General features: G+C 40.5%; 1 protein-coding gene and 1 pseudogene across 5 annotated transcripts in view; one reads left to right on the top strand and one right to left on the bottom strand.

The window, feature by feature from the left end:
• Window positions 1–27,038, top strand: part of GRM7 (glutamate metabotropic receptor 7) — an 861,915-nt gene that overhangs the window by 580,168 nt on the left and 254,709 nt on the right. For all 4 annotated transcript variants that reach the window (XM_084765938.1, XM_084765937.1, XM_084765940.1 and 1 more), the window contains exons 6-7: window positions 3,750–3,950; window positions 12,317–12,456. In XM_084765938.1, coding sequence (XP_084622064.1) covers window positions 3,750–3,950; window positions 12,317–12,456 — 341 coding nt within the window. The remainder of the gene's footprint in view (window positions 1–3,749; window positions 3,951–12,316; window positions 12,457–27,038) is intronic.
• LOC311588360 (V-type proton ATPase 16 kDa proteolipid subunit c-like) lies at window positions 21,208–22,075 on the bottom strand (annotated as a pseudogene). The gene has a single exon. The product of its transcript is annotated as a V-type proton ATPase 16 kDa proteolipid subunit c-like (transcript).

Here is a 27,038-nt window from a genome sequence, read left to right as displayed (position 1 = left end):
TAAGACATTTGTTAGGGCAGTCTGGTAGCACTAGATACTTATTATGGAATGACATGCAACTGTACTCAGTACACTGTTGTTAAGAAGCAGGAATTGCCTGGCCCAACCCAAGACCTACCTATGGAAGAGAGCCAATGCCTGATACTATTAAACAATGCCGTGTCATGCTTATAGACAGGAGCATATCAGAGTTGTCCTCTGAAAGACTCCACCCAGAAGCACCTTAAAACAGATGCTGAGACTCATAGCCAAACATTGGGCAAAGCACAGGGAGCCTAGTGGGAAAGTAGGGGGAAGGATAAAAGACCTAGAGGTGACAAGAGCTCCACAAGAAGACCAACAGAGCCAACTAACCAGGGCCCAGAGGGGCCTGTGGAGTCAGAAGCACCAACCAAGGACTGTACCTAGGTCCTCTACATAAATCTACCTCATGGGCAGCTCAGTCTTCACGTGGGTCCATTAGTATGTGGAGTGTGGGCTATCTCTGACATGGACTCTGATGCTTGTTTTTCCATCCCTTCCTCCTGATGGGACTGCCTTGACAAGCCACAACATACTGAGTCCTGATGCAACTTGATGAGCTGGGTTGGGTTGGTAAGGAGGCTCCCCATTTCTAAGGAAAAGAAAAGGCAGGAAATAGAGGAAGGATGGGGCTGGGAGGAGAGAAAGGAGGGGGATATCTATGCCCAGGATGTAAAGTAAATAAATAAAAAAGGAAGTAAATATTTTTAAAAAGAGCTAGGAATGTACTTGAAGACAAAATTAGAGAAAAGTCAAGGTTAGGTAAAGCTGCTGCATTTACCTTGAAAATAGCAGAAAGTTCATGCTGATTTTATCTTAAACTGAAAAAAAAAAGGGCTAGTCTACAGCTCCAAGGCAAGCAGTGCTCATGTTTTATCAAACATGTGAAGGAAGCTTCCTAATGATTCAACTGTCTATTACATGAGGTATAAATATGTACTCCTCACAGGAAAAAGACAAATTTAGGTAACCATGCAAAACTTTGGATGTCTTTCATAGAGATTATACTTATATTATAATATTAAATGTTCTCTCTTGGCATATTGGCTCACACTATAATCCCAGCATTTTAGAAAGTCAAGGCAGTAAGATCACCATGAGTGCAAGTCTAGCCCGGGCTACATAGATAATTATAGAGTAACTGGGGCTACAGAGTGAGAACTTAGGTTTCAAACTATGACATACAGAGAAAACAATTAAACATTCTGAGACAGTCTCTCAGTAAAAGACCTAAAACTTGTTTTAACACAGCATGTATCATGAGTCCTCTGTGTGTTTTCACAAAGAACGTTAGAGGTTATGGAACTTATGCTGCTTCATTACAGTGCAAATGTGCCCAAAGAAACTATGGAAAATGTTCATGTCAAGGAAACCAGTCTTTACTTAGTTATTTTTCATTTTAGGACAAAAGTCATTATGTCATGAACTTAGCAAATTTAAAATTTATTCATTTGGGGGGGAGCATGAAAGGTACATGCTACACATCCTAATGCATTTTATCTCTAGGTCTATACATCAAGGAAGTATAGAATGAACTCTTCTTACAAGTTGTACCGACCTCTGCACATAGTAGTATAAACACACACACACACACACACACACACACACACACACACACACACACACACACACACCACATGAATATAATTTAAAAATTAAGTCATCTGAATTATTTTATGATCTAGTCATCCATTCCCTTTTTAAGAAAGGATCTCATCTCTGTTGCATTGACGCTAAAATCATGCATTTCCAGCTTCTTTCTCCCAAGTGATGAGTTCACAGGCCCTGGCCAACCACGTGACCTGTATATATATATACAATGCATAGGTCCTTGAACACCTGCCAGATGTTCAATGCTATGATTTATTGTGGAGACAGAAAAGATAGAATTTTCCAAGGATATCTATGAGTGCAGCCTCACAGAACACTGACCCTAAGGCTATAATAAAAGATTATAATATTTAGTGCTATTGGCAGGCAAAGTATGGAGATGGAGATGTAAACCATCAGGGGTGGAAGCCAGGATAAAAAGCCAAAGAATCTGAGCAAAGCCAGGGTGGAGACAGGGGAACAAGAACCACACATGTGAGGAAGAAATGAAAAATGTATGATGTGGCTCTCCTCATGATGTGTGTCTCCTCATGATGTCAGAAACTATCATAAAGTCCCACAAGCATTGTTGCATAAACATGAGCCGAACAAGGGCAACACCAGGAGACATGCCAAAATATATGGAGAAAGCCTGTAAGGCCTCAACCCTACACAAAGAACTTCAGGTAACTTGGAATGCTGAGAGCAGAAGAAATAGTCTTTTCCAGGAAAAATACAGCAATTGCCCATCCAATGCTAAATGGTCAGCCCAGAATATATATACATATAAGCAATATTGTGCATATTGAGTACATTGTGCTTAGGAATATATAGGTATATACATATACTGATATGCATGTAACAATAATTAATTAAAAAGGAGGCCATTAATTTAAAAGGGACTGAGAAGTGTGATATGGGAGAGTTTAGAAAGAGAAAAGGAGAAGAGGCAAATGATATAGTTGTATTATAATCTGCAAAATTAAAAATAACAAAAAGAATATTCCAGTAGACTACACACACACACACACACACACACACACACACACACACACACACACACACACAAAAACACACACACACCAAATAAGCAAATCTAGTGGCAGGTGGAGGAAGGGCAATGTGGTAATAACATGATCTCTGGTGTGACAAACGTGAGCAGCCACCGTTGCTTTCCCATGACTAGACTGACAAGCCAGAATATGTAACTCACAAAATGAGGATAGAGCTTAGAGAAGCAGAACGAGGCTGAGTGTTATTTTCAATGTGCACGAGAACTGAGTCCTCATCAGCTCTTACCATGATTGGGCACCTGGGGCAAGCTGAAGAATGACCACCTGTTGTGATAAGGAAAGAGCATTACTTCATATTCCATGGGCAGTGGAGGACTGGTGAGGAGCCTGAATGAATGATGAGTGCGGTTGTCAGCTCCGCCACTGGCAGAGATAAAGATGGAGAATGAACCATTGAGTGGAGACCTCTAGTCTCCCATCCTGATGAAAGATAAAGAGAGGAGAAAAACCCAAGTGTGCCCAAATGTGGCTTGTCTGAGGTTGAACTGGTAAGACTGTTACAGTCATTACATCCATCTGTGTGTATGAGTGGGGGCTGAAATAAAAATAAGGCCAGAGTTCCTGTTCTGAGTACCCAAGTCACCAGTAATGACCGCAGTGGACACAGGAACGCTCCAGGAAAGAAAATTTGGGAAGGATGATGACTTCAAGCTTCGAGGTCTTTGTGCACCTGCCTGTCATGTTCCCGTTGTCCCTTCCAGAGCAAGCAAGCTTTAAATATTGTAACATAGACATCTCATCATATTAAGACAAAAAATATAAACCCTTGATGCTCTGGCAACATGCTACTCCAGGTACCATGTTGGCTCATGACAAAAGTCATCACTGTGTTTCTTTGGCTTTATGCTTCTAAGGAAAATCTGCTAAAACGGTCTGTCAGTGAGATAACCTCCAAAGGAAAATTCCACAAATGAGAAAACCAGGACATGATGACCACAGGGGGCTATGTGGTTCACATTGTTAGACTTCTGGGATACGGTTGTCTTTATGCATGAACAAAAACAAATGGAATTGCGCACTCCCACTCAGTGCCGAGCTGTGTGTGTTTCTTGTTTTAATGTGCAGGACAGGAGCGAATTGGAAAAGACTCCAATTATGAGCAGGAGGGTAAAGTCCAGTTTGTGATCGATGCTGTCTATGCCATGGCGCATGCCCTTCATCACATGAATAAGGATCTGTGTGCTGACTACCGGGGAGTGTGCCCAGAGATGGAGCAAGCAGGGGGCAAGAAATTGTTGAAGTATATCCGCAATGTTAACTTCAACGGTAAGTCTCCAAATGTCCATACTGTTGGGAATGCTAAGCAAATATGATCTCCTGTTTCACAAGTTACAGAAATTACATGATGGCATTACTATTGACTCAAGTAAGAGCAAAACCTAATTAATTATATACTTTTAAGTCATCAAACAAGTGTGAGAATAATGAAGGATGAAACTTAAAACAGAATGGATGACTGTATACTAGAAGGCTGTGGTATCGTCTTAGGCTTTTTACTGCTGTGACAAAACACCATGATGAAAAAGCAAGCTGGGGAGATGAAAGGCTATTTAGCTTACATTTCTGTATTACTGTTCTTATAGAAGGAAGTCAAGACAGGAACTCAAACAGGGCAGGAACCTGGAGGCAGGAGCTGTTGCAGAAGCCAATGAGGGGTGCTGCTTACTGGCTAGTTTCCTCTGGCTTTCTCAGTCTGCTTTCTTAATAGCACCCAAGACCACCAGCCCAGGGTGCTGTTCTGAGTACACAGTGGGTCCTGTCACATTGATAATTAATTGAGAAAATGTCTTATAGCTACATATCATGAAGACATTTCCTCAATTGAGGTGCCTTCCTTTCTGACCAGTCTAGCTTGTGTTAAATTGGCACAAAACCAGCCAGTACAGGAATGTTCTTTTCTTGGGATCTAGGTCTTTTAAATGAAGCCATTTTTTATCTTTATTGAATGTAGGTGACAGAGAAAAGAAAGAAAAGAAAGGGAAAAGTCAGGAGATGGATGGTTACAAGATCAAAGCTGAAAGTTGTTATGTAAACTACATCTCAGGTTTTGATTTACTCCTCAGACTACAAAACACTGCTGTGATAAGCGACCTAAAAGAGACTAGTAAATGTAAATAGAGAAAATTAATAAATAGTGTAGGAGACATGAGAGGAACATCCCCTCTCTGATAATAAGTTTCCTATAGTCTCAGTCTTAAGATGTCTTGATGCCAAAACTTAGGAGATTCAGTTAAAACTCAATGTGTGGTCGATGTAAAAGTTAATAGAGATTGTAACAAATAATTCTACCAATATCATCAAAGACCAGCAAAACAACAATAAATGGATTAAGAAGTAAAATATGAGTACAAGTAATTTGGGGAAATGATATCTGACTATAAAAAGCTAGAGACAAAATTTACCGTATTCAGACATTGCACATAGCTACTGTCTTAGTTACAGTGTCTGTGCTGCAATACAGCAACATGACCAAAATCAACTTGCCAGAGAAAGAGTTTATTTAAATTATGATTCACAGGACATTCCACTATAGAAGAACGTGAAGGTAGGAACTGAATAAGAGACTATATTGGGTTTCTGCTTACTGCGTTGTTCTCTATTGCTTGCTCTGCCTGCTTTCTTATAAAACTCAGGCACTCCTGCCCAGGGGTGGCACCAGGCCCAGTGTTCTAGGTCTTTCCATATCAATCATTAATCAAGAAAATGCCCTATACAACAGCCTACGGGCAATATGATGGAGGAACTTTCTCAGTTCCTTTTCCTAGATAACTCTACCTTGTGTCAAGTTGACAACAAACAAACAAACAAACAAACAACAACAAAACTAAACAAGAACAGCTAGTAAATATGCATTTAGCGAGGTCCTTTATTCTGAGTCTAGCTTTCTTTCACATGTAATAGGACTGAGACAATATTAAAGATGTTGTGTATAATGAGAAATGTGCCGGATATGGCAATACATTATTAGAAATTGTGTATGATTAAAATTGCTGAATCAAAATAAATTCATGCGCATATGCAGATATGTATCAAAATAGATATATAGGCAGATATGCATTTATGTCTCATGCTCTCTAAATCTGCCCACCTAGAGGTCAAAGAGTGATTGACGGGACCTCAAAACACATAAGAACACCTGGCACTAAGATCTTACTAGAAATATCATTTTCAGTCCAAAGAATCAAACTAGAAATCTTTATTTCTGATTTATCTTCTTCACTTTAGGTAAATAAATAAATGACTAAAGAGGAGAAAATATCTGACTCACAACTACCAAATGACAGGGAGCAGTCTAACTCACACCTCCCTCCAATTTGCTATGAAGAGTTCAGCCTTCCTTTATCATAGTTACAAAGATTTTATATTTTATTTTTCTTATTAAGCATAGTTTTAGTTCTCTATAGACTTTGGGGGAAAGGAAAGCACCCATTTACCCCTAGAAGCTTTTCTGTAAACCAGCAGAGTACAACTCAGTAATATTGACCTTCACATTCATAAAAGCATTGTTGTAGCTGATAATAAAAGTGTCTGGAAAGTCTTGCCACAGCTTCTCCAATTAGGTAACCTCTTCCTGGAATATGAGTGGGACCTATTTTAGAGATTTTTTGTTTTTAGAAACTACTCTCCTTTTCCTGACTCACAAACACATGCAGAGACCTAAGTAAAAATTCATTCTAGTCATCTCTATGTTGATTAACAGGCTGAAATGGAAACATTTTCTAATGTAACTGAAGCAGTTTGGTATATAAAATTCCAAAACCTATATCTAAAGCCTATATCTAGACTTACTGATTCCTAGGAAAGAAATGAAAGTCAGATGTATATTGTAAAAACACATCTCAGATATTTTTGCTTTTCTTCCTAGAGTGGTGAGACTCAGGTTCAAGTTATCTGTGTCTTTCTGTGACTGATATGGAAGGATATTATGGAATTGCCAATGTATAAAATGTAATTAAGTACTGACTGGTCTTCTTGACATTTTTGTACTATAAACAATGAACTTTGACCTACCATTCTGGAAGCAAAGCAAGATGCTACATACACAAGTAAAGATAAGTAAGTGTTCTGCCCACACTTAAAGCTGCAGTTTCCATGATAACCGGCATCAGTTCTTATGCCTATAACTCCACGTTACCTTTGCCGGTGCAATGGACCAGGGAACTGCTATCTCTGGTGGCCTGGCCAAAGCGTAGAATCCATGTTCTCATTGGGTTCAGCAGTATGGCTTCAGGTGGCCTATTGAGCAGAAAGATGAAAAGAACATGAATCCGTACAGAAATTTGGATTCTACATGGCATTTGAAAAAAGAAGAGAAAACCTTTTGGGTAAATGCTTTGATGCAGAAAATAGTTTTGTCATCTGGGATCCTCAAAGCTTCTTTGTTCTGGAAGAAAAACAGTTTCTGACATACAGTGCTATCCGGCATAGATATCAGACTTGGCTATACTCTGAGTTGTCATCTGTTCTTAGCTACCTGCTAGATCACAGACCGGCTCTCTCTCCCTCTCCTTCTCTCCCGCCCCTCCCCTCCCTCAAACTCCACCGCAGTTCTTTCTTTGGACAGAGCTGGTTGGAAGATTAGAAAGCGTGTTGTGCTGAGGCCCTGGCCGTGAAGTACTCCACACATACCCCGATGCCTTATAGATGTAGGAAAGTTTAATCAAACCTTAAACCATTACTTTTATTCTTGCCTCCTTGCTTTGTAAGCCCTGGCAGGTAGACTCCACCAAGTTAGGTCCACACAAAAATGAAAAATCCTGTTAGAGTCAGAAACTCCTTATGTCCTATTGGAGTGAACGCTCTTTCCCATCAAGACTGCCCTCATGCTCCGTACTTAGGATGATCTCTCCCTCTCTGCACGCTCCAAATAACTTACGATAAGACTTTCTCATGGTTGCCTGTGGCTATGGGTCTGTATCCTTCCTAACAGAGTTCTTGTGGGGGCTGAAGTCGTGCCTCAGCAGTTAAGCGTCCTTATTGCTCTTTCAGAGGATTCCTAGTTCAGTTTCCAACACAGGTGTTGGGTGGCTCACAATTGCCTGTAACTCCAGAGCCAGGGCATCCAGTATTCTCTACTAGCCTCCAGGGGAACCTGGACTTACACGTATAAACATCTCCTCTCTGTCTGTCTCTCTCTCTCTCTCTCTCTCTCTCTCTCTCTCTCTCTCTCTCTCTCTCTGTCTGTCTCTCTATCTCTCTGTTTCTGTCTGTCTGTCTCTGTCTGTCTGTCTGTCTCTCTGTCTCTCTCTCTGTGTCTCTGTCTCTCTCTCTGTGTCTCTGTCTCTCTCTGTCTCTCTCTGTCTCTCTCTGTCTCTCTCTTTCTCTCTCTCTCTCTCTCTCTCTCTCTCTCTCTCTCTCTCTCTCTCCCTCTCTCTCTCTCTTTGTCTATCTCTGTCTCTCTGTCTCTCTGTCTCTCTGTTTCTGTCTGTCTGTCTGTCTGTCTGTCTGTCTCTCTCTCTCTCTCTCTCTCTCTCTCTCTCTCTCTCTCTCTCTCTCTCTCACACACACACACACACACAGAAAAAATTTAAAAATAAAATATACTTTATAATCCCAGAGTTCTTGTGAAGAGTAAATCTATGTCAGCTTTCCTTTCTGTGATTCTGCTTATACAGGTCATTATACTTTCCTTCCTTTGTCTTTCATCTTAATGCATCTGCATTATGGTCCTCATGTCACCTCCTCTTTTACATTTTCTTTGCTCTTCTCTGGGCTCTTTTGCTTTATTGTTTTCTGTTCTCAGAGTCCATTAAACACACTATCTATTTTCCTTTTTAATAAGTCGAGGGGTAGGACTGTAAGAAGGGGAAAAACACCCTAGAAATAATAAGCTTATTTCATTAAAGAATGCATTCAGGAGGTCAAAGCTACACAATGCTATATTAGAAATCATCATTTAGATAAAGTATTCATGTCCTCTGCTATACTTTTTATCATGAACTTTAATAGGGATGGAAAAGGCATGACAAGAATCATTTTCCCTCACAAAGATTTTTGAGAAGGGAGAAAGATAAGGCCATGTGTCCTGTTCTGATGAGGTTTAGGCAGATGAACATGAGAGTGTTTGGAGCTCTGGGCCTCAGGTATGTTTTCTTTGTCCCCTACAAAAGTGTAAAAGGCTCCAGGCACATAATGAATAGAAAACGCAGTAGTTAGAGCAAAGCACGTATGAGTTGGAGCCCCACCCTGCGAGAGGAAGGAGTGGGCACTGAAGGGCCATGTCTTGCTGCACAGTATTAGGGCTCCCACTTCCCATGAATAACATACAACATCAAGTTTCCTCTTTTGTCCTTAAAAACTTGGAGTATTTGCTAAAAGCAGGACATCGTTGCTGAAATTCTGTGTCATGTCAACTGTCATTTGGTTCCCCACATCATTATAGGGAGTTTTGCGTAACACAGAAGACTGTATGTAACAACAATATAAGGAGGTGAAGGCTAAGAATTTGAGGAGAACAAGTTGGGGTACATGGAAGGAGCAGAAGGGAGAAAAGTGAAGGGGAAATGATGTTATTTTATTATAATTTCAGAGAACTTTATAAAAATTTATTTTATTAATTTATTCATATTATATTTAAATTGTTATCCCATCCCTTGTATCTTCCTGTTCCTCCCTCCCTTCTACTTTCACCCTATTCCCCTCCTCTATGTCTGTAACTGAGGGGGACCTCCTCCCCCTGTATATGATCATAGGCTATCAAGCCTCATCTTGGTAGCCTGCTTATTCTTTTCAGGATTTTAAAAAAGAGTTGTGATGGAGTGGTTTTTATGGTATCTAGCAATTATGTCTTGAAAATGCATAGAAGCAGCAGACTGAAATGGTTTCTTTGGCTGCAAACAATCCAACCATTGACTCAAAATTGTGGAACCAAAGCAGTATTCAGAGATGTCTGTGGGCTCTATACTGCTGTTTGGGAAATAGAAACAGATCCCAGAAATGGAAAATTCTAATTGGATCTCAAGAGAGTGGCACAAGTGAACTGAAGAAAAAAAAAAAAAAGCTTCTGTCTGGCTACATGAAGCTATGTGTTATTTTTCGGCTTCAAATAAAGGGAAATATACACTGACAAAATAAGAAATATTTAGAATTATTAAAGGACTGCGGTGATAGCTCAGCAGTTAAGAGAGCTTACTGCTCTGGCAGGAGAGTTCAGTTTTTAGCACCCACAGTGGGTGGCTCTCAACTGCCTGTAACTCCAGCTACAAGGCAGCCAACCCTCTCTTCTTGTTTCCACATAGACCTATACACATAGGGCATATCATCACACAAGCACACGTGCGCAAATCTAGCATTAAAAAGCATTACTATTGGGTGACTGTTACGAAGGGCCCAAGCAAATATGCATCCCTTCTTACGTGATTGTGCTCAGTACTCTAAGGAAAGGTATGCCTGGTGACAGACCATTAGCTGTAGTTAAATAATTTGCTAAACGCATAAAGGTACTGAGAGGCCAACCTGTAATTTAAATCTATCCTCAAAGATTTAAAAACCAGTTACTCAGTATTATTTTGGTTTAATTGTCTGAGTCCTGACAAGTGACCTTTACTACATGAACTTAAGCAGCTTCTTAACTGTACCTAGGAAGTCTGTTGTTCTGTGTTTCAGATTTTACCTGACACCCACCCTCAAGTATAACTGCAAGCTAATGTCTTAAGTTGTACACATGGGCCTTACTCTGGCTTTCTGTTGCTGTGATGACAAACATGTCCAAAATCAACTTAGAAGGAGAAAAGTTTATTTCAGCTTATAGTTCACAGAACATCATTGAAGGACTCCAGGGCAAAGACTCAAGACAATAACTTAAAGGCAGAAACTGAGGCAAAGGCTATGGCTTACTGGCTATATCTTTGGATCACATGCAATGATTTTCCTTATATAGCATAGGGACACCTGCCTAATGATAGCACCTCCTACATTAACTAGTCATCAAGAAACTGCCCCAGGACATGCTCACAGGCCAGTCTGATGGAAAGAAAAATCAACGGAGGCTTCCTATTCCCAGGTGTCTCAACATTACCAGCAGGTTAGCCATTGCAGTATGCATTACCTTATAGGTCTGCGATATGAAAGACCATCACAGGTTTCCCTGGACCTCAGTAATGGTGAAGGCAAATGTGGGTCCTTTTGCAGAATGAAACAAAAATCCACTTTCTCTTCCATTTCATAGATTCTGGACCTCATGTCATTTGTAATGTATGTCTACAACCACTCCTCCTTGTTTAGAAGACACACACACACACACACACACACACACACACACACACACACACACACACACACACACTTTGGCACCCCTTGTCTCTCTCTTATGTAGACTGATATAAGGATGTTGGACCAACTTGTATTTTAGAGGAGATTCTATCCATATTACAGTCTTGAACACTGCTGTATCATAAAGACCATTATAGAACATATATATATATATATATATATATATATATATATATATATATATATATATGGACCATTATTCATCCCATTACAAGCTCTGATTTCCTTTTCTGATATTCAGCTTTATCATAAAATCTTATAATAGGTAACCATAGGGAGTTATGTACCTTAGAGGCTCCTTTGTCCTGGCTATGATGTTGTATCATTTAACATGATGGCAAACTTCATATTGCTCTTATAACTCAAATGTGCGTGCTCTCTTTTTGGATCCTCATCGTGGGTTTGTTCTCGGTGTTGAATGTTCATTTGTTTAATGGAGTGTCCTCGGTCACACACAACCTAATCCTTGGAGAAATAGTTTCTCATTGGACCTGGAACTAAGCTGGCAGCCAGCAAGCCCTGGTGATCCTTCTGTTACTGGCTACAACACCACAGTGGCTATAGACACATGACCATGTTATCCTTTTACAAGCTCATTTGTATATATGTATGTAAACACATAATCAGGAAATATCTATGTAACTGAAAAGATTAATATCCCAGTTCTCATACAAGAAATGAAGAGGTGCTGAGGATTTGAATTCATGTCTTCGAGTTTGCTCAACAAAAGTTCTCACATGCTAAAACATTCCATCTTCTATCAAAAATGTACATTTTAAGAGTATTTAACTGAATAAGGGCTTGAAAAAGAAAGTATTATCTGTGGAATGCCTTCCAGACACACTGCTGAGCGTCTCATACTGGCTCTTTATACATTAGGAAAAAAATCAACACAAGAAATATTTTAAATTCAATCAGGGCAGAAAGGTACATTAAGTGAATTATTTTTGCTTACTTTTAATGATGTATAATTTTAAAAAGTTACTATTTTTGAAGTTATTCTTTATTGACTACAATTTACTGTTAAGTGGAAACCAAAATAACAATTGCTACCATGAGTATTGCAGTCACAGTTAGCAGCAGAGTTATATTAAAACATGCTTTTGTCTCTGAAAATTAATAAATGGATTTTTCTGTTACTTAGAGGAAAGTTTAGAACAAAAAGACTTCAGAGAGAGATCAAGAATAGAGTCATTCAAAGGAAGAGACAGTTTGTCTTCCTCCAGTCCTCAGAGATGACCTACGATGAGATGAGGAGGACACTACAGGCCATCATACTAGCAAAAGAGTTAGCTCCTAATTTCTTTGCTCAGGACAGGAAGGAATCCTGCTTAATTCTGGCCTTCTCTTGTCTTCTTCAGGTAGCGCTGGCACCCCAGTGATGTTTAACAAAAACGGGGATGCTCCTGGGCGGTATGACATTTTCCAGTACCAGACAACAAACACAAGCAACCCTGGTTATCGTCTCATTGGGCAGTGGACAGATGAACTTCAGCTCAATGTAAGTTCTGGTTGCTCTTCTCCTTCCCTGGTATGGTAATAATTAAGGTATTAGTTATCACTAAGATGAGTGTTGTCTGTTTATATGCTTTTGCACATATACAAATAAGCTTGCAATTTGTTCCAGGCTTCATGGGGGGCTGATAACCATCCATACAATAATACTGTAATAATGATTATAATAATGATGGAATTATGTGCCCTGGGTTTTTTAGTTTCTTTTACATTTATTTATTAAGGTGGTAAGGACAATACACGCATGTGGAGATCAGATAACAATTTGCAGGAGTCAGTCATCTCTTCATGCTATGTGGATTTCTGAGATTAAATTCAAGTCTTCAAGGATGGCAGCAAATGCCTTTACCATCTCCAGGACCTGGCATTCGGTTTGTACTCTAGCCCTCATTTCTGGGAAACCCTTCGTTTAATTTTATCCATACGCCTAATGAGTTACTTGTTAACGCTAGATTCTTTGTGGATGTGACTGTTACCTCTTCCTTTCTCATTTGATAGTAATAAGTTTTGTGTAATTATTTCAATGTCATTCTGTTTTAAACTACGATTTCGTGAATTATCACCTTATACTAACATTTTTTTGTAGTCGCTCCATCTTTCTGTGGAATGTGAACTTGACTGAGCAGCTACTTCCTTCTACAGGATCATGTCAATGTCCCAATTAAAGACAGAACATTCATTCTTATGTCATCTTTATGTCCTCTTTGGTCTTTGAATGCGTTGACTGAGACACATGCAAGCTTTGGGTGGAGTGGACTATGAGCATTACCTTCTGCTTTACTCAGTCTCTGACTCAGATACTGACTTTGTCTAGGCAGAGCTTTTCAGGCATCCAAAGAATCATTTGACTGAACACCTGAATGTTCTATAGCCCAGTCATGCTGACACAAAGTTGATCATCAGTCAATACCCAAGACAATCCCTTCTGTCTCTTAATAAAAGGGGGAAATTATGACCAGGGCCTCCCTCAGTCTGTCTCTCAGGGGGCACCGCAGTAATTAATGAAATGGAGGATGACACACACCAGGTGGTCCTCTTTTGGTGTTATGAGTAGCATAAATATTATCTTCTAGGAAGAAAGGTACAGACTTAAGGCTGAAAAGTGTAGGAAACTCACATCAGAGACAAAAGTAATAGATGACTTAAAGCGAGAGGGGGATGGGAGGAAGGATATGATGTGTATTTGGCAGTTTCTTTCTTTTTTTTTTTTTTAAAAGAGGACTATGGATATAGGAATTGGTGAAAACACTACTGGCTGATTATCTAACTCACACATTCTCTATGTTAAGCTTAGTTATACTTGGCTCCCTCCCTCCCTTAAGGACTGCTGTCCACATGGCTGTGTTCCAGAGTCTAAGAATGATGGAGCCAATTAGTATATGCCAGGTATGGCTAAAGACAAATGCAAAGAAGCAGCTGAAATTGTGCCAAGTCGAAGACACATCAAACTTATAGTCAAAAGCAGAAAAATAAAAACAAAAGTAAAAAATCTCTTAGATGGTAAATCCAAGATTTAGTGGAGAAAAGTTAAAATCAAGTTTGTAAAGAATCAAATTTATAATTCTAGATAAATTGAGGCAAGAGACCAGGCAGTCTGAGGCCAGCCTGAGCTACTATAGTCAGACTCCTGTCTCAGAAACCTAAGAAATAATTAATAATAATAATAATAATAATAATAATAATAATAATATCAAAAGCAAAGTAATTTAGTCTATCTACCTCTTCTTCTTTGATGTCACCAGTACCAATCCAGTCAGCCAAGATTAAACGCATGTAGTCAAAACCTGTAGTATGGTGATATATGCAAAAATTATTATACTGATGAGATGGGATTAATTGGTTTATTAGTCTTTCTCAGCATATGCTTCAACATCAATGTTAAGTTTTTATCAGGTGTCACCTTTCCATGTACATAAGAATTCTCACCATGCTCTTATCAGCTAGAGTGTGATCTGGGAGTCCTAGGCATGCTCATTTTGTTTTATTTGAATAGATCCCCATCAGAACTGTATGCATTGGCCATTCAGCAAGTGGTTATTCTCTTGTTTCTTATATATACTTCCGATGATATGAGAGGCAGTAGGTAGGTACAGAGTGGAGATAAAACAAATGCAATCCCACATCTCACACAACTGACCACCAGGCATACAGCTATAAGGTCCACAATTAAATAAACATGCATGTAGAAATTCCAATGCGTCATTGAGAGACAGTAGGAGAGAAGATAAAGGAAATGGGAAGGGAGGAATCTAAGGAATGGGAAGCCACCAAATGTGAGAAATATGAGTGGCAAGGCAGATCAAAAGGCTTAGACAAAGATAGTGAAACAGCTTCAGAACATGAAGAAGAGGTCAGAAGAGATATGAGACTGACATGGAGTCATATTAACAGAGTTCCTTTTATACCATGAGAAAATTGCTTACTTTTGCCTTGATAATTTGAAATCCACTAAGAGGCAAAACAAACAAACAAAAAAAGCAAACAAAAAAAAAATACCAAAAAAAAAAAAAAAAAAACCCAAAGATGTGACTACATGAAAAGAAAATAAAAAACAATTTTAAATTCATTTTAATGTTTTAAAAATAAAAATCTCTTTGAAAGGATAGGAAGATAGCTTGGAGGATTAAAGTCCTAGCTTCACAAACAAAAGGTCCTGAGTTCAGTTCCCAGCACCTACATGAAAAATGGATGCAAAGGCATGTATTTGTAATCTCAGTGCTGGAAAACCTGAAACAGGAGGATCCCGGGGACTCACTGGCCAGACAGCCTAGTATAATAGGTGAACCCCAAGTTCTAGTGAGAGATCCTATCTCAAAGAGCAAGGTAGACATCTCCTGAGGTAAAGTGTGCCATTTGACCTACACACACACACACACACACACACACACACACACACACACACACACACACACACCTCTTTCATTACTGGACAGACAATGAATTGGAGAGGGAAAAATGGAATTGGCAAAACCAAGTAAGACTCTTTTTTACTGTGATCAGAACAGGATAGAGGAGGGCTTAGCTAAGCCTCTCTCAAATTTCACTGTTTATCAGAGCCTTCTGGAAACTCATAAAATCTAGAAAGGCCCATGCCCTGAGTTGGATTCATTAGGTCTGCCGTTTACATAGAACCAAATGTTTGCCTTTCCAAGATGTCCCCCAGGGAGTGCTGCTGGTCTCTTGAGAATTCCTGCCTGAGAACTCTCTCTCACCATGGGAACAAAGCTAGACAAGTGGTGGGTATTTTTCCTTGAAGGGGTTTGTGGCTTCCGGTCTTTAGAAGAGAGAGGATGCTCAGAGTGGGAGGGATGAAATCAAGAATGACATTTATTTGGATTTTGTTTTGGGTTTTCCAGACAGGGTTTCTCTGTGTAGCCTTGGCTGTCTCGGACTCGCTTTGTAGACCAGGTTGGCCTCAAACTCACAGCGATCTGCTTGCCTCTGCCTCCCGAGTGCTGGGATTAAAGGCGTGAGCCACCACATTTTAACATGTGGGACTTCCCAGATCTGTAAGGGTGAGATGGGCATGGAGAAGGGTACAAAGATATAGCCACATTAAAAAAGTGTCAATTTCTCATCTATAAATGGCTTCAAAATACAGTAGGAAAGAAACTAAGAACAAGAATGACTCCCCGGGCCTTGGACATCTCATTGAACATGACACCATTCTTTCCTACTACTGCGTACCGACCCAAGTTTAAGATAGGGTATCCAATAGCTGGAGGGTTGACTCACCCAGGTGCTTAGGGGTTTTGCTAGGCAAATCTGGGAGGAAGATTGGAACTCACTAACCTGGCATTAAATGAGCAGTTTTAAATTACATTTTATGACACCAAGAGTAGTGTGCTAGAGTGAGCGAGTTGATCACCTAAATCTCAAACGGATGTCCTAGTTTGCTCTGGGGCTTCATGAAAGTGTAAGGATGGATGACTGAGGTGCACAGAAGGCCATTTTGACTGGAATGGCAAATGATAAATTCAGTTGAGATGGCCACTGAGTTAAGTTGTCCTGATAGGAGGTCACTATATGGACGGCTTTCATTGTTAGAGTGAATTTAACCATTTGAAGCAGGTGATAAAAATAAAAAGTAATTCTAGTACCAACACTGAACCTCCCCTGCAAACCTGGAGATTCAGAGCCATGGTCCAGCTGTCCCATTTTGTGACTGGTCTCTTGCCTAATGTAATTTGTCCTCGTTGTCCCTTTTGTGATGACTATTGTGATTCAATTTTTTTAACTGCTAGAGTGGAATTTGAGCAAGCATTCCTGTAGGTTCACTTTCTTGTTTTCAGTGGAACAAAGCAAAGCATTTGAAGTAATGGCTCTACTTCTCATTTACAAGGACTCAAGGGTCCTCTTTCAATCCCTAGCCGCATCTTTTCTAGCAAATGAAATTTTAGGAGTGCTTCCTTTGAGGTCAGTAATTGCAAATTAGTTTCTGAGCCAATGAAGTTTTCAGTTTTCAGCAGCCCAGTGCTGTAGACCAGGCTCCCAGGATGTAGCCTTGCTGAATGTGGGTCCCTAGCAGTGTGCCATCTATTACATAGCATCTCATATCCCCTTCCAACCAGAATTGTAGCTCTGAGATTCTATTCTCCTGTAGCTTAATAAGAGATGACTACATGGCACCATGCTAGAGTATTTCTGCATGAACAAAAAACAACAAAATTCTACAGAAGGGAATTGGACAAAGAAATCATTTACTTGGCCATTGAGAAATTCCTATAGGAACAAAATTGACTCAATTGCTTCTCTTTCTATTGTACTATCAAGAGAATCCATGAAATAACTGCAGGATAAAGAAGCCACAAGTTCTGGGTCAGGCAGTGCAGTGACAGCCCATGAGATGCTAGGATAACCAAGGTTGAGGCCCTGTATTTTGAGAGCACAGAAAGCAATGAGTACTTTTCAATATGCAAAGTGCATGTTAGGATGCATAGCTGCTGCTTAAGGAAACATTTCAGAATGTTATATTTGATCAGTATCCTGAAGGGCCAGTAGTATTTTCCTTAAAAGACATGAAATAAAAAATATCTGACAATGAGTAATGCGTTATTGTTTCAAGACTGAAATAGATATCAAGAAAAAGAAAGAAAAAGAATATGTGTACTTAAACCTTATCTATACCTATAGTTTAAGCACTGTGCGGGCTATTCATTATAGAAACAAAAGTGATTGTTTTTGCCTTAGTACATTCGTTTTAGTAGCTATTTACATTCTGTAATGTTAACAGTGGGAAGAAGATTACAAAGGGACAGTTGCTAGCCCCACCCTGGAACTCAGTGTTCTTCCCTCTTTTAAATATGCTTTTCTTTTTTTTAAAGTATCACCTGTAATTTATCCGGAATTAGAAAAATCAGACATGCCCAAACTGTTAATCATGCATATAGCTGAAATTCAAATAATAAAACATTAAAGTTTTCTTGTTGTTGTTTTATTTTATTTTTTTTAAGATTTACTATTTTGATTTTGTATGCATGAGTCTGAGTACATGCACCACAGAGAGAAGAAATGAGGGTCAGATCCCTTGGAACTAGAGACACAGATTAAACAGAAATCAAGCTAAGGTCTTTTAGAGGAGCTTTAGGCACTCTTAACCAGCAGCCATCTCTCCAGCTCATCTTAATGGGCAATGGCCAAAAAATATTTGATTCTCTTAGTGAGGAAGCCAAGGAAATCTTGCTGAGCCTTGTGTAAATGAATCAAGTTATCATAAGGTGATCTGCTACAGGAGGATAGCTTGGGTAGGTGCAAAGAACTTAATAGTTGGATATTCAAAAGTCCAACAGTTGAAACCGGCTGGAGTCATGTTTTATGTGTGATAATATGCCAAGCATTGTGATTTTTTAATTACTACATAAATGTATGGAGAGTGAAGATAGGATGTTTTTCAGCACCCAGGCCTCCTTCTAGCCTTTGTTTCTTTATAGATGGTTTGCAAGTTCAAGGGTAGCAACATATTCAGTGTAAGTTAAACTGTGTGGCCATGGTGGTGCTGAAGGACATTCAGAGGAGGCTGTCCACAGACAAACCCTCTGTATGGCTACTGCCTTGTCTGGGTCATCAACATGATATTTCCATGCGTAGCAAATGAACACAACCCCAGGAGCTCAGGGAGCTTGTGTGTGAGGCTATAACTTCCAAGGAAGAGAAACCAAACTTACAAAAGAGAAACTAGATCTGTGCCATACTGTTTGAGCCTTAAGACGTCCTTCACTGGAAGCTGCTTTAATACTCTATGGTCTCTGCCGTTATCATCACATTGGTAGAATTCAAATAAGATAGGGTTCATTTACAATCTCACCCACCATGGCAATCTACAAAGAAACAGCAATCAGAGCATGGTGAGAAACACCTGTATCTCCAATACTTAGGGATGTTCTGGAATTCAAGGGCAGACTGAGCTACACTGGCACATCCCTTATTTAAAATGAAGGTGAGGGTCCAGTGAGGTGGTGCAGCCAGAATATGTGCTTGCTTTCAGGGGGGGGGGGGAGGTAGTAAGGTAGGGAGGGAGAGAGCTGATGACATGAGTTCAGTCACTAGACCCCACAGAGTCCCAACTCCTGAGAGTTGACCTCTGACCTCCGCATGCATTTTCATTGGCACAGGGCACACTCAAACATTAGATTAATTAACTAATTAAGTAAATTTCCAATTAATGGGCTAGATGTATGTTAATGGCAGAATGCTTGTATGTTATGCTCAAGAGGTCTGGGCAATGTTAGGCTGAGTGGAAAAGAAACAATAAGCCATCTTTTATTAGGCATAAATTTTCATGGCACTAATTAAAATTAATCTCTAAAGTTTCAATTTTGTTAAATACTGAATTCTTCACACTTGTTAGAATTTTAACTGTCACAGACATTTAAAGACATAAGAACAGTTGATTTCCTAAATTACCATAAAATTAGGCGTCACATAGTCAATACTCACCTCTACCCTCCTATAAAACATCTAATCCCTCTGTTGTTTGATAACTGCAACAGTAAAATGTTTATTAAAAATCTAATCACAACCACTCTGTAAGGTAATTGAACAACATAGAACAACAGCCATATGTAGACCTATGTTGGCAGAAAGAAAAACATGTAAGTTGTCAAAATATAGAGAGCATCTGCTCACTTGGAGAAGACCCAAGTTTAGTTCCCAGCACTCAGGTCAGGTGGTTCACAAGTTCCAGCTGCAGAGGCCCCATCACCTGCTGCTGGCCTCCATCATCTTTGCCCTTGGATGTACATAGACATAAAAAAAAAAAAAAAACTCTATCACATCTTCAACTTCAGTTTGAAGACTTATTTAATGAACTCAGCTTGTTGTTTTGCCACCATTAATAACTCTTTTCTTTTAACTTGCTGTGTCATTTGTGAGTCAATAGTCTCTTGCAGTCTTTTGAGGTGTTGTGTAACAGACTCTTCCTGGGCAGATACAATATACAGGTCTACTCAGCCCAGAATGGGAATCTAGGACAGACCAAAGCAAGGACTACATCAGTGTCTAGTTTTTTTCCATAATCTTCCACGTGTGTGTCCTCCTGCACATGTGACATTTTGATGACCTTTTGTTTACCATCTGAGGTTCACGGAGCACCCGCTTTCCTGTTGGAGTAGTATTTCAAGTTGGAGGGAATGCCACTATTAAGTGGGGCTTGCAGACAAGAGAAGGTGAACTGCTGGGTGTATATAAGTTCCGATTCTATTGTTAGTAGCTTTAAATCCGAGTTCCTGTCATAGCTCCTGGACACAGTCACTGAATTAAATACAAGTAACATATGTGAAACACAGTAAATATTCAGGACTCCTTAGCCACTATAGCAACAAAGACAATAATAATGGAGCAATTTTAGTTCTTCACATGATCTGTCATTCTTCAATACAAGTTAATTTCTAGTGCTAAACTAATGACATTTCCTCATAATGTGCCATTTAGCCACATCCTTAGCATATGGAAATATCTAATTAAGCATTAATTGATGGGGAGATAAAACTATTATTTTATACAAATTAAGGTTAATTTAAACCTTATCATCCTGATGACAAGCTAGAGAGAATTGAGTGCTACAAAGATCTGGTCTGTAGCCATGCCTCTGCCAAGTTGTGAGCTCTTTGGACCTTCACATAGAAGTGTGCTCTGATGGGATGGCAGTTAACTCTCCACCAGCATAGCAAGAGATACTTGTATGTGTCAGCATGTCTGAACTGAAAATGTACAAGAGATATTTACACATCTCAGTATCAACTGTTCTGCATTTGCCAGCTAACCGCACCTGACAAACCCCAAGCTGAACATAGAAAACATGTTTATACATTAAAGACTTAGCATTATATTGAAAATAAGATGTGTATATTTTTGTCTTCTCTGAAAGCTCACCTCCAGCAATAGTATATCTTATTCTTTCATAACAAGAACTGGCTCTTCAATTAGACTTCCATAGAGTTTTGAGTTTTATTATTATTATTATTATTATTATTATTATTATTATTATTATTATTATTTTCACATCTGAGAACTTTTACTGGACACAGCTGGGAGCCAGCCCTGGCAAGCAGTAGCACTCTCCCCTCCATCCTGGCTGTCCAGGGCTGAGGGGGAGGGCAGCTCCATCCAGGGCGTCCCAGCAACAGGAACCCCACAAGGCAACACTCTACTAATGATTACTATATAGTTGGGACCCAGGGCTGCTCCACAGATGCATGAATAGGTCAAATCTTTTATAAATAAACATCCAGTGAAGAGAAAAATGACAACTTTATTTCATCCTTATACACAGAGCACTTTAGGGTTATGGGTCGGGTAGCCAGAAGCTGGTATCCTCACTGGTCAGGGGGCTAGATGGGAGATGAGTGGGCCCAGATGTCCACAGCACAGGGCAGCAGGGACCAGGCGAGGGTAACAGACAGTGGGCACTAGGACACTGCACATTTACAAGACCAACTCCTGAGGGGGCAGCTGCCTGTGCATGAGTGTCAGGCTGTTCGTTCTGGAATGAGGAGGGATGGTCTTTACATCCTATTCTGTGACTGGTAGTGGAAAAGGACTACTTTGTGGAAGGACTGGGGCCACGATGAGACCATAGAGGCCGAACACCTTCTCAAAGATGAGGATCAGGATCATGCCCACGAACAGCTGTGGCTGCTGGGCAGTGCCCCCAAACACCAGCATCCCCCAAGATACCAATGGCAAAGCCAGCAGCCAGGCCACTCAGCCCCACACGCAGACCAGCACCCAGCTGAATCAAACTCCTGTAGAGGGTGATACCATCAGTCAGGGAGTTAGCGATAAGTACTGCCACCACCAGGCCGTAGATGGCGATGTTCCCAGCCATAACCAATAGGATGATGGACTTCATGATCAGCTCTGGCCTCATGACAGATACGTCAGCGAGGCCAGTGCCACTCTTGGCTGTGCCATAGGCGGCTTCCATGGCGCTCAAGGACATGGCGCACGTCGCGCCTGTCACAGCAAAAAATGAAGTGTATTCGGGGTTGTTCTTGATGTCAGCCATGTCTGCAATCGGGAGAGAGAGAGCAAGGTCAGCAGGCGGCGGTGGGGCTAGGACGGCAGGAGAGCCAGTGGGCGAGCGAGCAGGCCAGCGAAGAGGGGCAGCAGATGCACGAAGGCGACCCTGTCACTCAGGCGCTGCGCTCTAAATACCGGCTCCGCAGAGCAAAATGGCGGCTGCAGTCGCATCACTTGGGTTCTCTTATTATCATGGACCCTAGCACTCCTTCCAATCTCTTACTCAACTCACTCAATTTACCTCAACAGAATCCCCATGCCTTTCACACGTATAGAGTTTTGTTCATACAAACTAGACTGCAAGTGCATGCTTCTTCCTTCTACTAACTTGGCTTGAGCATATGTTTCCCTTTTTATTTATAGTCTCAAGAAATCGGTTTCCAGAAAACCAACAGTAATATATCAATAGAGTTAATGACCTAAAACACCCATAAGTGGGTAATGATACTTTTTATAGAGGGTCAATAGCTGCAGTCCAAAAGAGAAGGATACCTTCACAGAAACAGTAGCTCTGTTTGCTAATGTCTTTGTGCCTGTTACAAAACATGTTAGAAATGAAAGAGACAGCTTTTTCCTTGATGTGTCAGCATCTCTTCTTGTAAGCAATGGTCTATGGCTGGGCTCTTTCTCTGTGTGTCTGGAAGATTAATAGTATTTATAATTATAAATATGGCTCCACAAACACGTGAATTACAGAACCCTGAACCCCCATAAATTCTTGTTTGCATGGTAGGCATTCAAGCAAATCACTTCATATTTATTAATATACCCTGAGCTCTGCAGGGAAATTGTTGCGTTTCATTACTATTTGCATCTTAAGCGCGGGCAAAGTATATATGAAAAAAAGAGGAAATAAAATGGATGGGTTTAAAGAGCTCAGCTATTCTATCAAGAATACATCCTAGTTACTGCCCATCCAAAACTGTGAAATGAAAAAATTTATGTGCTCTCTCTTAGACTCCTTTGCTTCCAGAAAGCTAAAATGTCTAGAATGATCTTATTGTTTTTATATTAAAATATAGGAGATACACCCTAGTGGATGGAGGGGAACACCAACCCACCCACAAAACTTCAACACAAAATTTACCTACAAGAGGCACACGAATAAAGATAGGGCAGATTTTGAAAGAATGTCCAATCAATGCCTGGCTCAACCTGAGTCCCACCTGATGGGAGAGAGGCAACCCCTGACACTACTAATGATACTCTGATATGCTCCCAGACAGGATGTCCTCTGAGACAGCATGGGGAGCAGCACGGGGATGGGGGCACTGTCTCTGTCAAGGACCCCATTTTGCACTTTTTGATTACTACCCCTTGGAGAGGCTGCCTTGCCAGGCCACAGGGGAACAGGATATGCTCAGTCCTGATATGACTTGATGAACAGAATAGGGGGAGCTCCCCGGAGGAATAGGGGAAGGGCAAGAGGGAAGAAGGGCGATTTGAACCTATAATCCACACAGTTTATTGTTTTGAGGCCTATGATGACCTAAGTGTTGGAATGTACTGCTCACTGCATGGTGTTGAGGAAGCAAAGAGAAAGAGTACAGAGCGGAGCCAGGGCACCCGTGTCTCTTCCAAGTCTTTCCACAATCACTTGGAACCTCCTATCAGAACACACATCTTAAACCAGCTCAGCACAACTTAGTTATTTGGTACTGGTTCAAACTTCTACTAGAGTCTGATACTAGAAAGTTTATTTTAGACGTATTTAAGTACAGTACAACTTTGGACAATAATTTCCTGGTAACAATTATCTCAATTCCATGTGCACTATAAATCTTAAGGCATGATTATATCAAACTCCTTCGCAAAGCATATGCCATCTCTGCTATGATGGTTCTTAAGGATCCAGGATCTGGTGTGATACCAGTTCTATAGATAGCACAGAGGGCACCAGGCTATAAAGTACATGCAGCATCTCCCCCTACGGACCGTGTCTTAGATATAGTCTCCATTGCTGTGATAGAATAACATGACCAAAAGCAAGTTGGAGAGGAAAGTTTTCTTTGCCTTATATCTCCATGTCCCTGTAGTCTATCATTGAAGGAACTCAAAACAGGAACTCAAACAGGACAGGAAACTGGAGGCAAGAGGTGATGCAGTATCCACAAAGTGATGCTTTACTGGCTTGCGCTCTCCAGCTTGCTCAGCCTGCTTTCTTATAGAAACTAAAACCACTAGCTCCGGGATGGCACCACCCATCATGAGCTGAGCCTTCCCCCATCAATTACTATTTAGAAAAATATCTTACCTCTGGATCTTATGAAGGCATTTTCTCAATTCAGGTTCCTTCCTTTCAAATAACTCTAGCTTGTATCAAGTTGACCTAAAACTAGCCAGGACAGATGTGTTCTGTTGATTAACAAGAAATGCTCAATATAAGGGTCTATGGAGGAAGAATTTGGGATAAATATAATAGCCTGGGAGATTTGGGTGTGGCCCAATCCTATAGATAGCACGGATCACCAGCCTATTAACAATATTCACCCCCAGCCCTCTGTGTGGAAAACATGTCTATACATGCCCTTTGTTGAAGAAACAAGCATGTGAAATTAACAGCCCTGATTTCTCTAGGGTTTATCTGTGACCATGAGGACTTAGTGCTCACTGCACAACCCCTACCACTTATGTTTTAAACATAAAGTCAAGTCATTTAAGTCTCTAGGACTGCCATTTTGCAAATGAGTTAAGAATCCCTCCTCATGTTAAGAATGTATATGAGATTTATGTTCCTATCTCTTCTATGGGTTTCTTGTGCCTGCGATTAAAAGCAAACAAAAACTATTTTGAGCTACACGCCTCTGGTGATTTTAAGCACAACAGAGTCTAGAGCTCAGAGATGGTTCAGTACTTAAGATCACTTGTGGGTCTTGTAGAGGACCTGGGTTTTGTTCCCTCACTCCACATGGTGCTTCATACTGCCCTTACCTCTATTTCCAGTGTATCTTCCATCTTCTGGCCTCTGTGATACCAGGCAAGCGTGTTGCAGGTACATAATTGGAAATCCATCTTAAAATACCAACAGATTCATTACCTTGACTTTCTAGACGTCAGTAACCCACCAACAACCTTCTAACTGGGCTAAAAGCCTCTCATCACCAAGATATCATTCCTTTCTCCAAGCCCTCAGGAGAATCTGTCCTGATTCTTCCCTTGGATGAAACAATTCAACTCCTTGTAGTTCCGGCTCTGATATCCTTGAGTCTCTGTGGGCAGCCATATCCATATCCTAGAAACAACATTGACATCTTGGATTATGACTCTATCTTTTATTCCAAAAGCCAGCAAGGACAGGTCAAGACTCTGTAAGCATCCTGATCTTTTTGCTTTTTCATGTGTCAACACATTCTATTTTTTTATGAATGTAATTTTGAAGTATATTGTATCTGTTTGTTTCTTTCTGTGGGACTGTGCATGTATGTACAGTGCTCCTGGGGCCCAGAAGAAAGGGCCCTGAGGCTGAGTTATAGGTGGTTGTGAACTGTCTGATGTGGGTACTGAGAACTGAACTTAGGTTGTCTGCAAAAGCACTACGCTCTTATTCACTGAGCCATCTGGCGAATTCCTTTTGGCACATCTCTTTAACCTGTCTACCATGTCACACATTTTGTAAAGTCTATGAGATTTAACTGGGTAACTGAGGTTAACCTCTCTAATTTTAAAGCCTGTAGCTTCATTTAAAAATCCTTCTTGCCGTGTCATACTCTATATTTTTAAGCTATCAGAAATTAGAAAGTGGATGTCTTTGTGGAGGGCTGGTAGAGGTGGGCTCTTTTGCACCCAGTCATTCTTCTCTATACTGAATAATGTTCCTTTCCTGGGAAGATAAGCACATCCAGATTGGACTTCCATTATTCTTACCTTCAGAGTAGTTATTGCTCTGGATGCAGATAAAAATTTTATGAAATTTTGTGTGAACTTAAGTGGTGTCAAGTTGAGATATTCTCCTTGTTGGAAAGTCTAGAAGAGAAAAGATCAAGTGAAATAAAGAAATGGGATCCCATTGACTTAAGGGCACATGTCCAAGAGTATATATAGATTAACAAGGCAAGATGTTAATGAAAGAAGTCACCACAAGAAACTTAGCTGAGCTCCAGGTGACATTTCTCTTCATCTCCATCTATTTCTCAGGCTTCTTTTCCAGAAAATAATACTGTCTGCCAATTGAGTGGAATTCCCTGAGAAGTGAGATGTGAGATTGTAAAGTTCGATCAGAATATGGAAGGTACACTAATCTATGAACGTAAACATAAGAACTGGTGTCACAGTTCATTACTAGGACCAGTTAGCACAATAGTATTAGGTTCTCTATTAGGGCCTATGACTTCAGGAATATGGCCCCTGAGAGGGTATCTATGTTCCAGTAGAGGGCCCCCCACCCATGCAGTCAACTCTAAATGTACTCATTGACTTACAAACAACAACAACAAAAACAAAAATACCATAGATGTCCCTCAACCAAAGAATGGACAAAGAGACTGTGGTACATGTACACAATGGAATACTATTCAGCTATCAAAAACAAGGAAGTCTTGAAATTTGCACGCAAATGGATGGAACTAGATCATCCTGAAAGAGGTAACCCAGACCCAGAAAGACACACATGGTATGTACTCACTTATAAGAGGATATTAGCCCAATAGATGTCCTCTGAGAGACTCTACCCAGCAGGGGATCAGGACAGATACTAGGACTCCCAGCTGGACTCTGGGCAAAGTGCTGAGAGTTTCATGGAAAAATTGGGGCATAGAAGGAACCAGATGGGTCAGGAGCTTCACAAGAAGACCTTCAAGCTCAGGTGATTTGGACCCAGGGGGTCCTGCACAAACTGATACACCAACCAAGGACATTGTATGCAGTAAAATCTAGACCCCCTGTTCAGATATCTGATAGCCAGCTCATTCTCCACTTTGAGGTGACTACCTCTGACATGAACTCTGGTACCTGCAATTTGATCACTGCCTCTTGGTTAGGCTGCCTTGTGGGCACACAGAGCAAGGGAATGCAGGCTACCCTGATGAGACCTAATAGGCCGATGTCAGAAGG

This window comes from Acomys minous (genome assembly GCF_964271855.1).
Source record: "Acomys minous genome assembly, chromosome: 17".
Classification (NCBI taxonomy): Eukaryota; Metazoa; Chordata; class Mammalia; order Rodentia; family Muridae; genus Acomys; species Acomys minous.
Note: the sequence above shows the minus strand (reverse complement) of the source record. Positions and strands in the feature narration are given on the sequence as shown.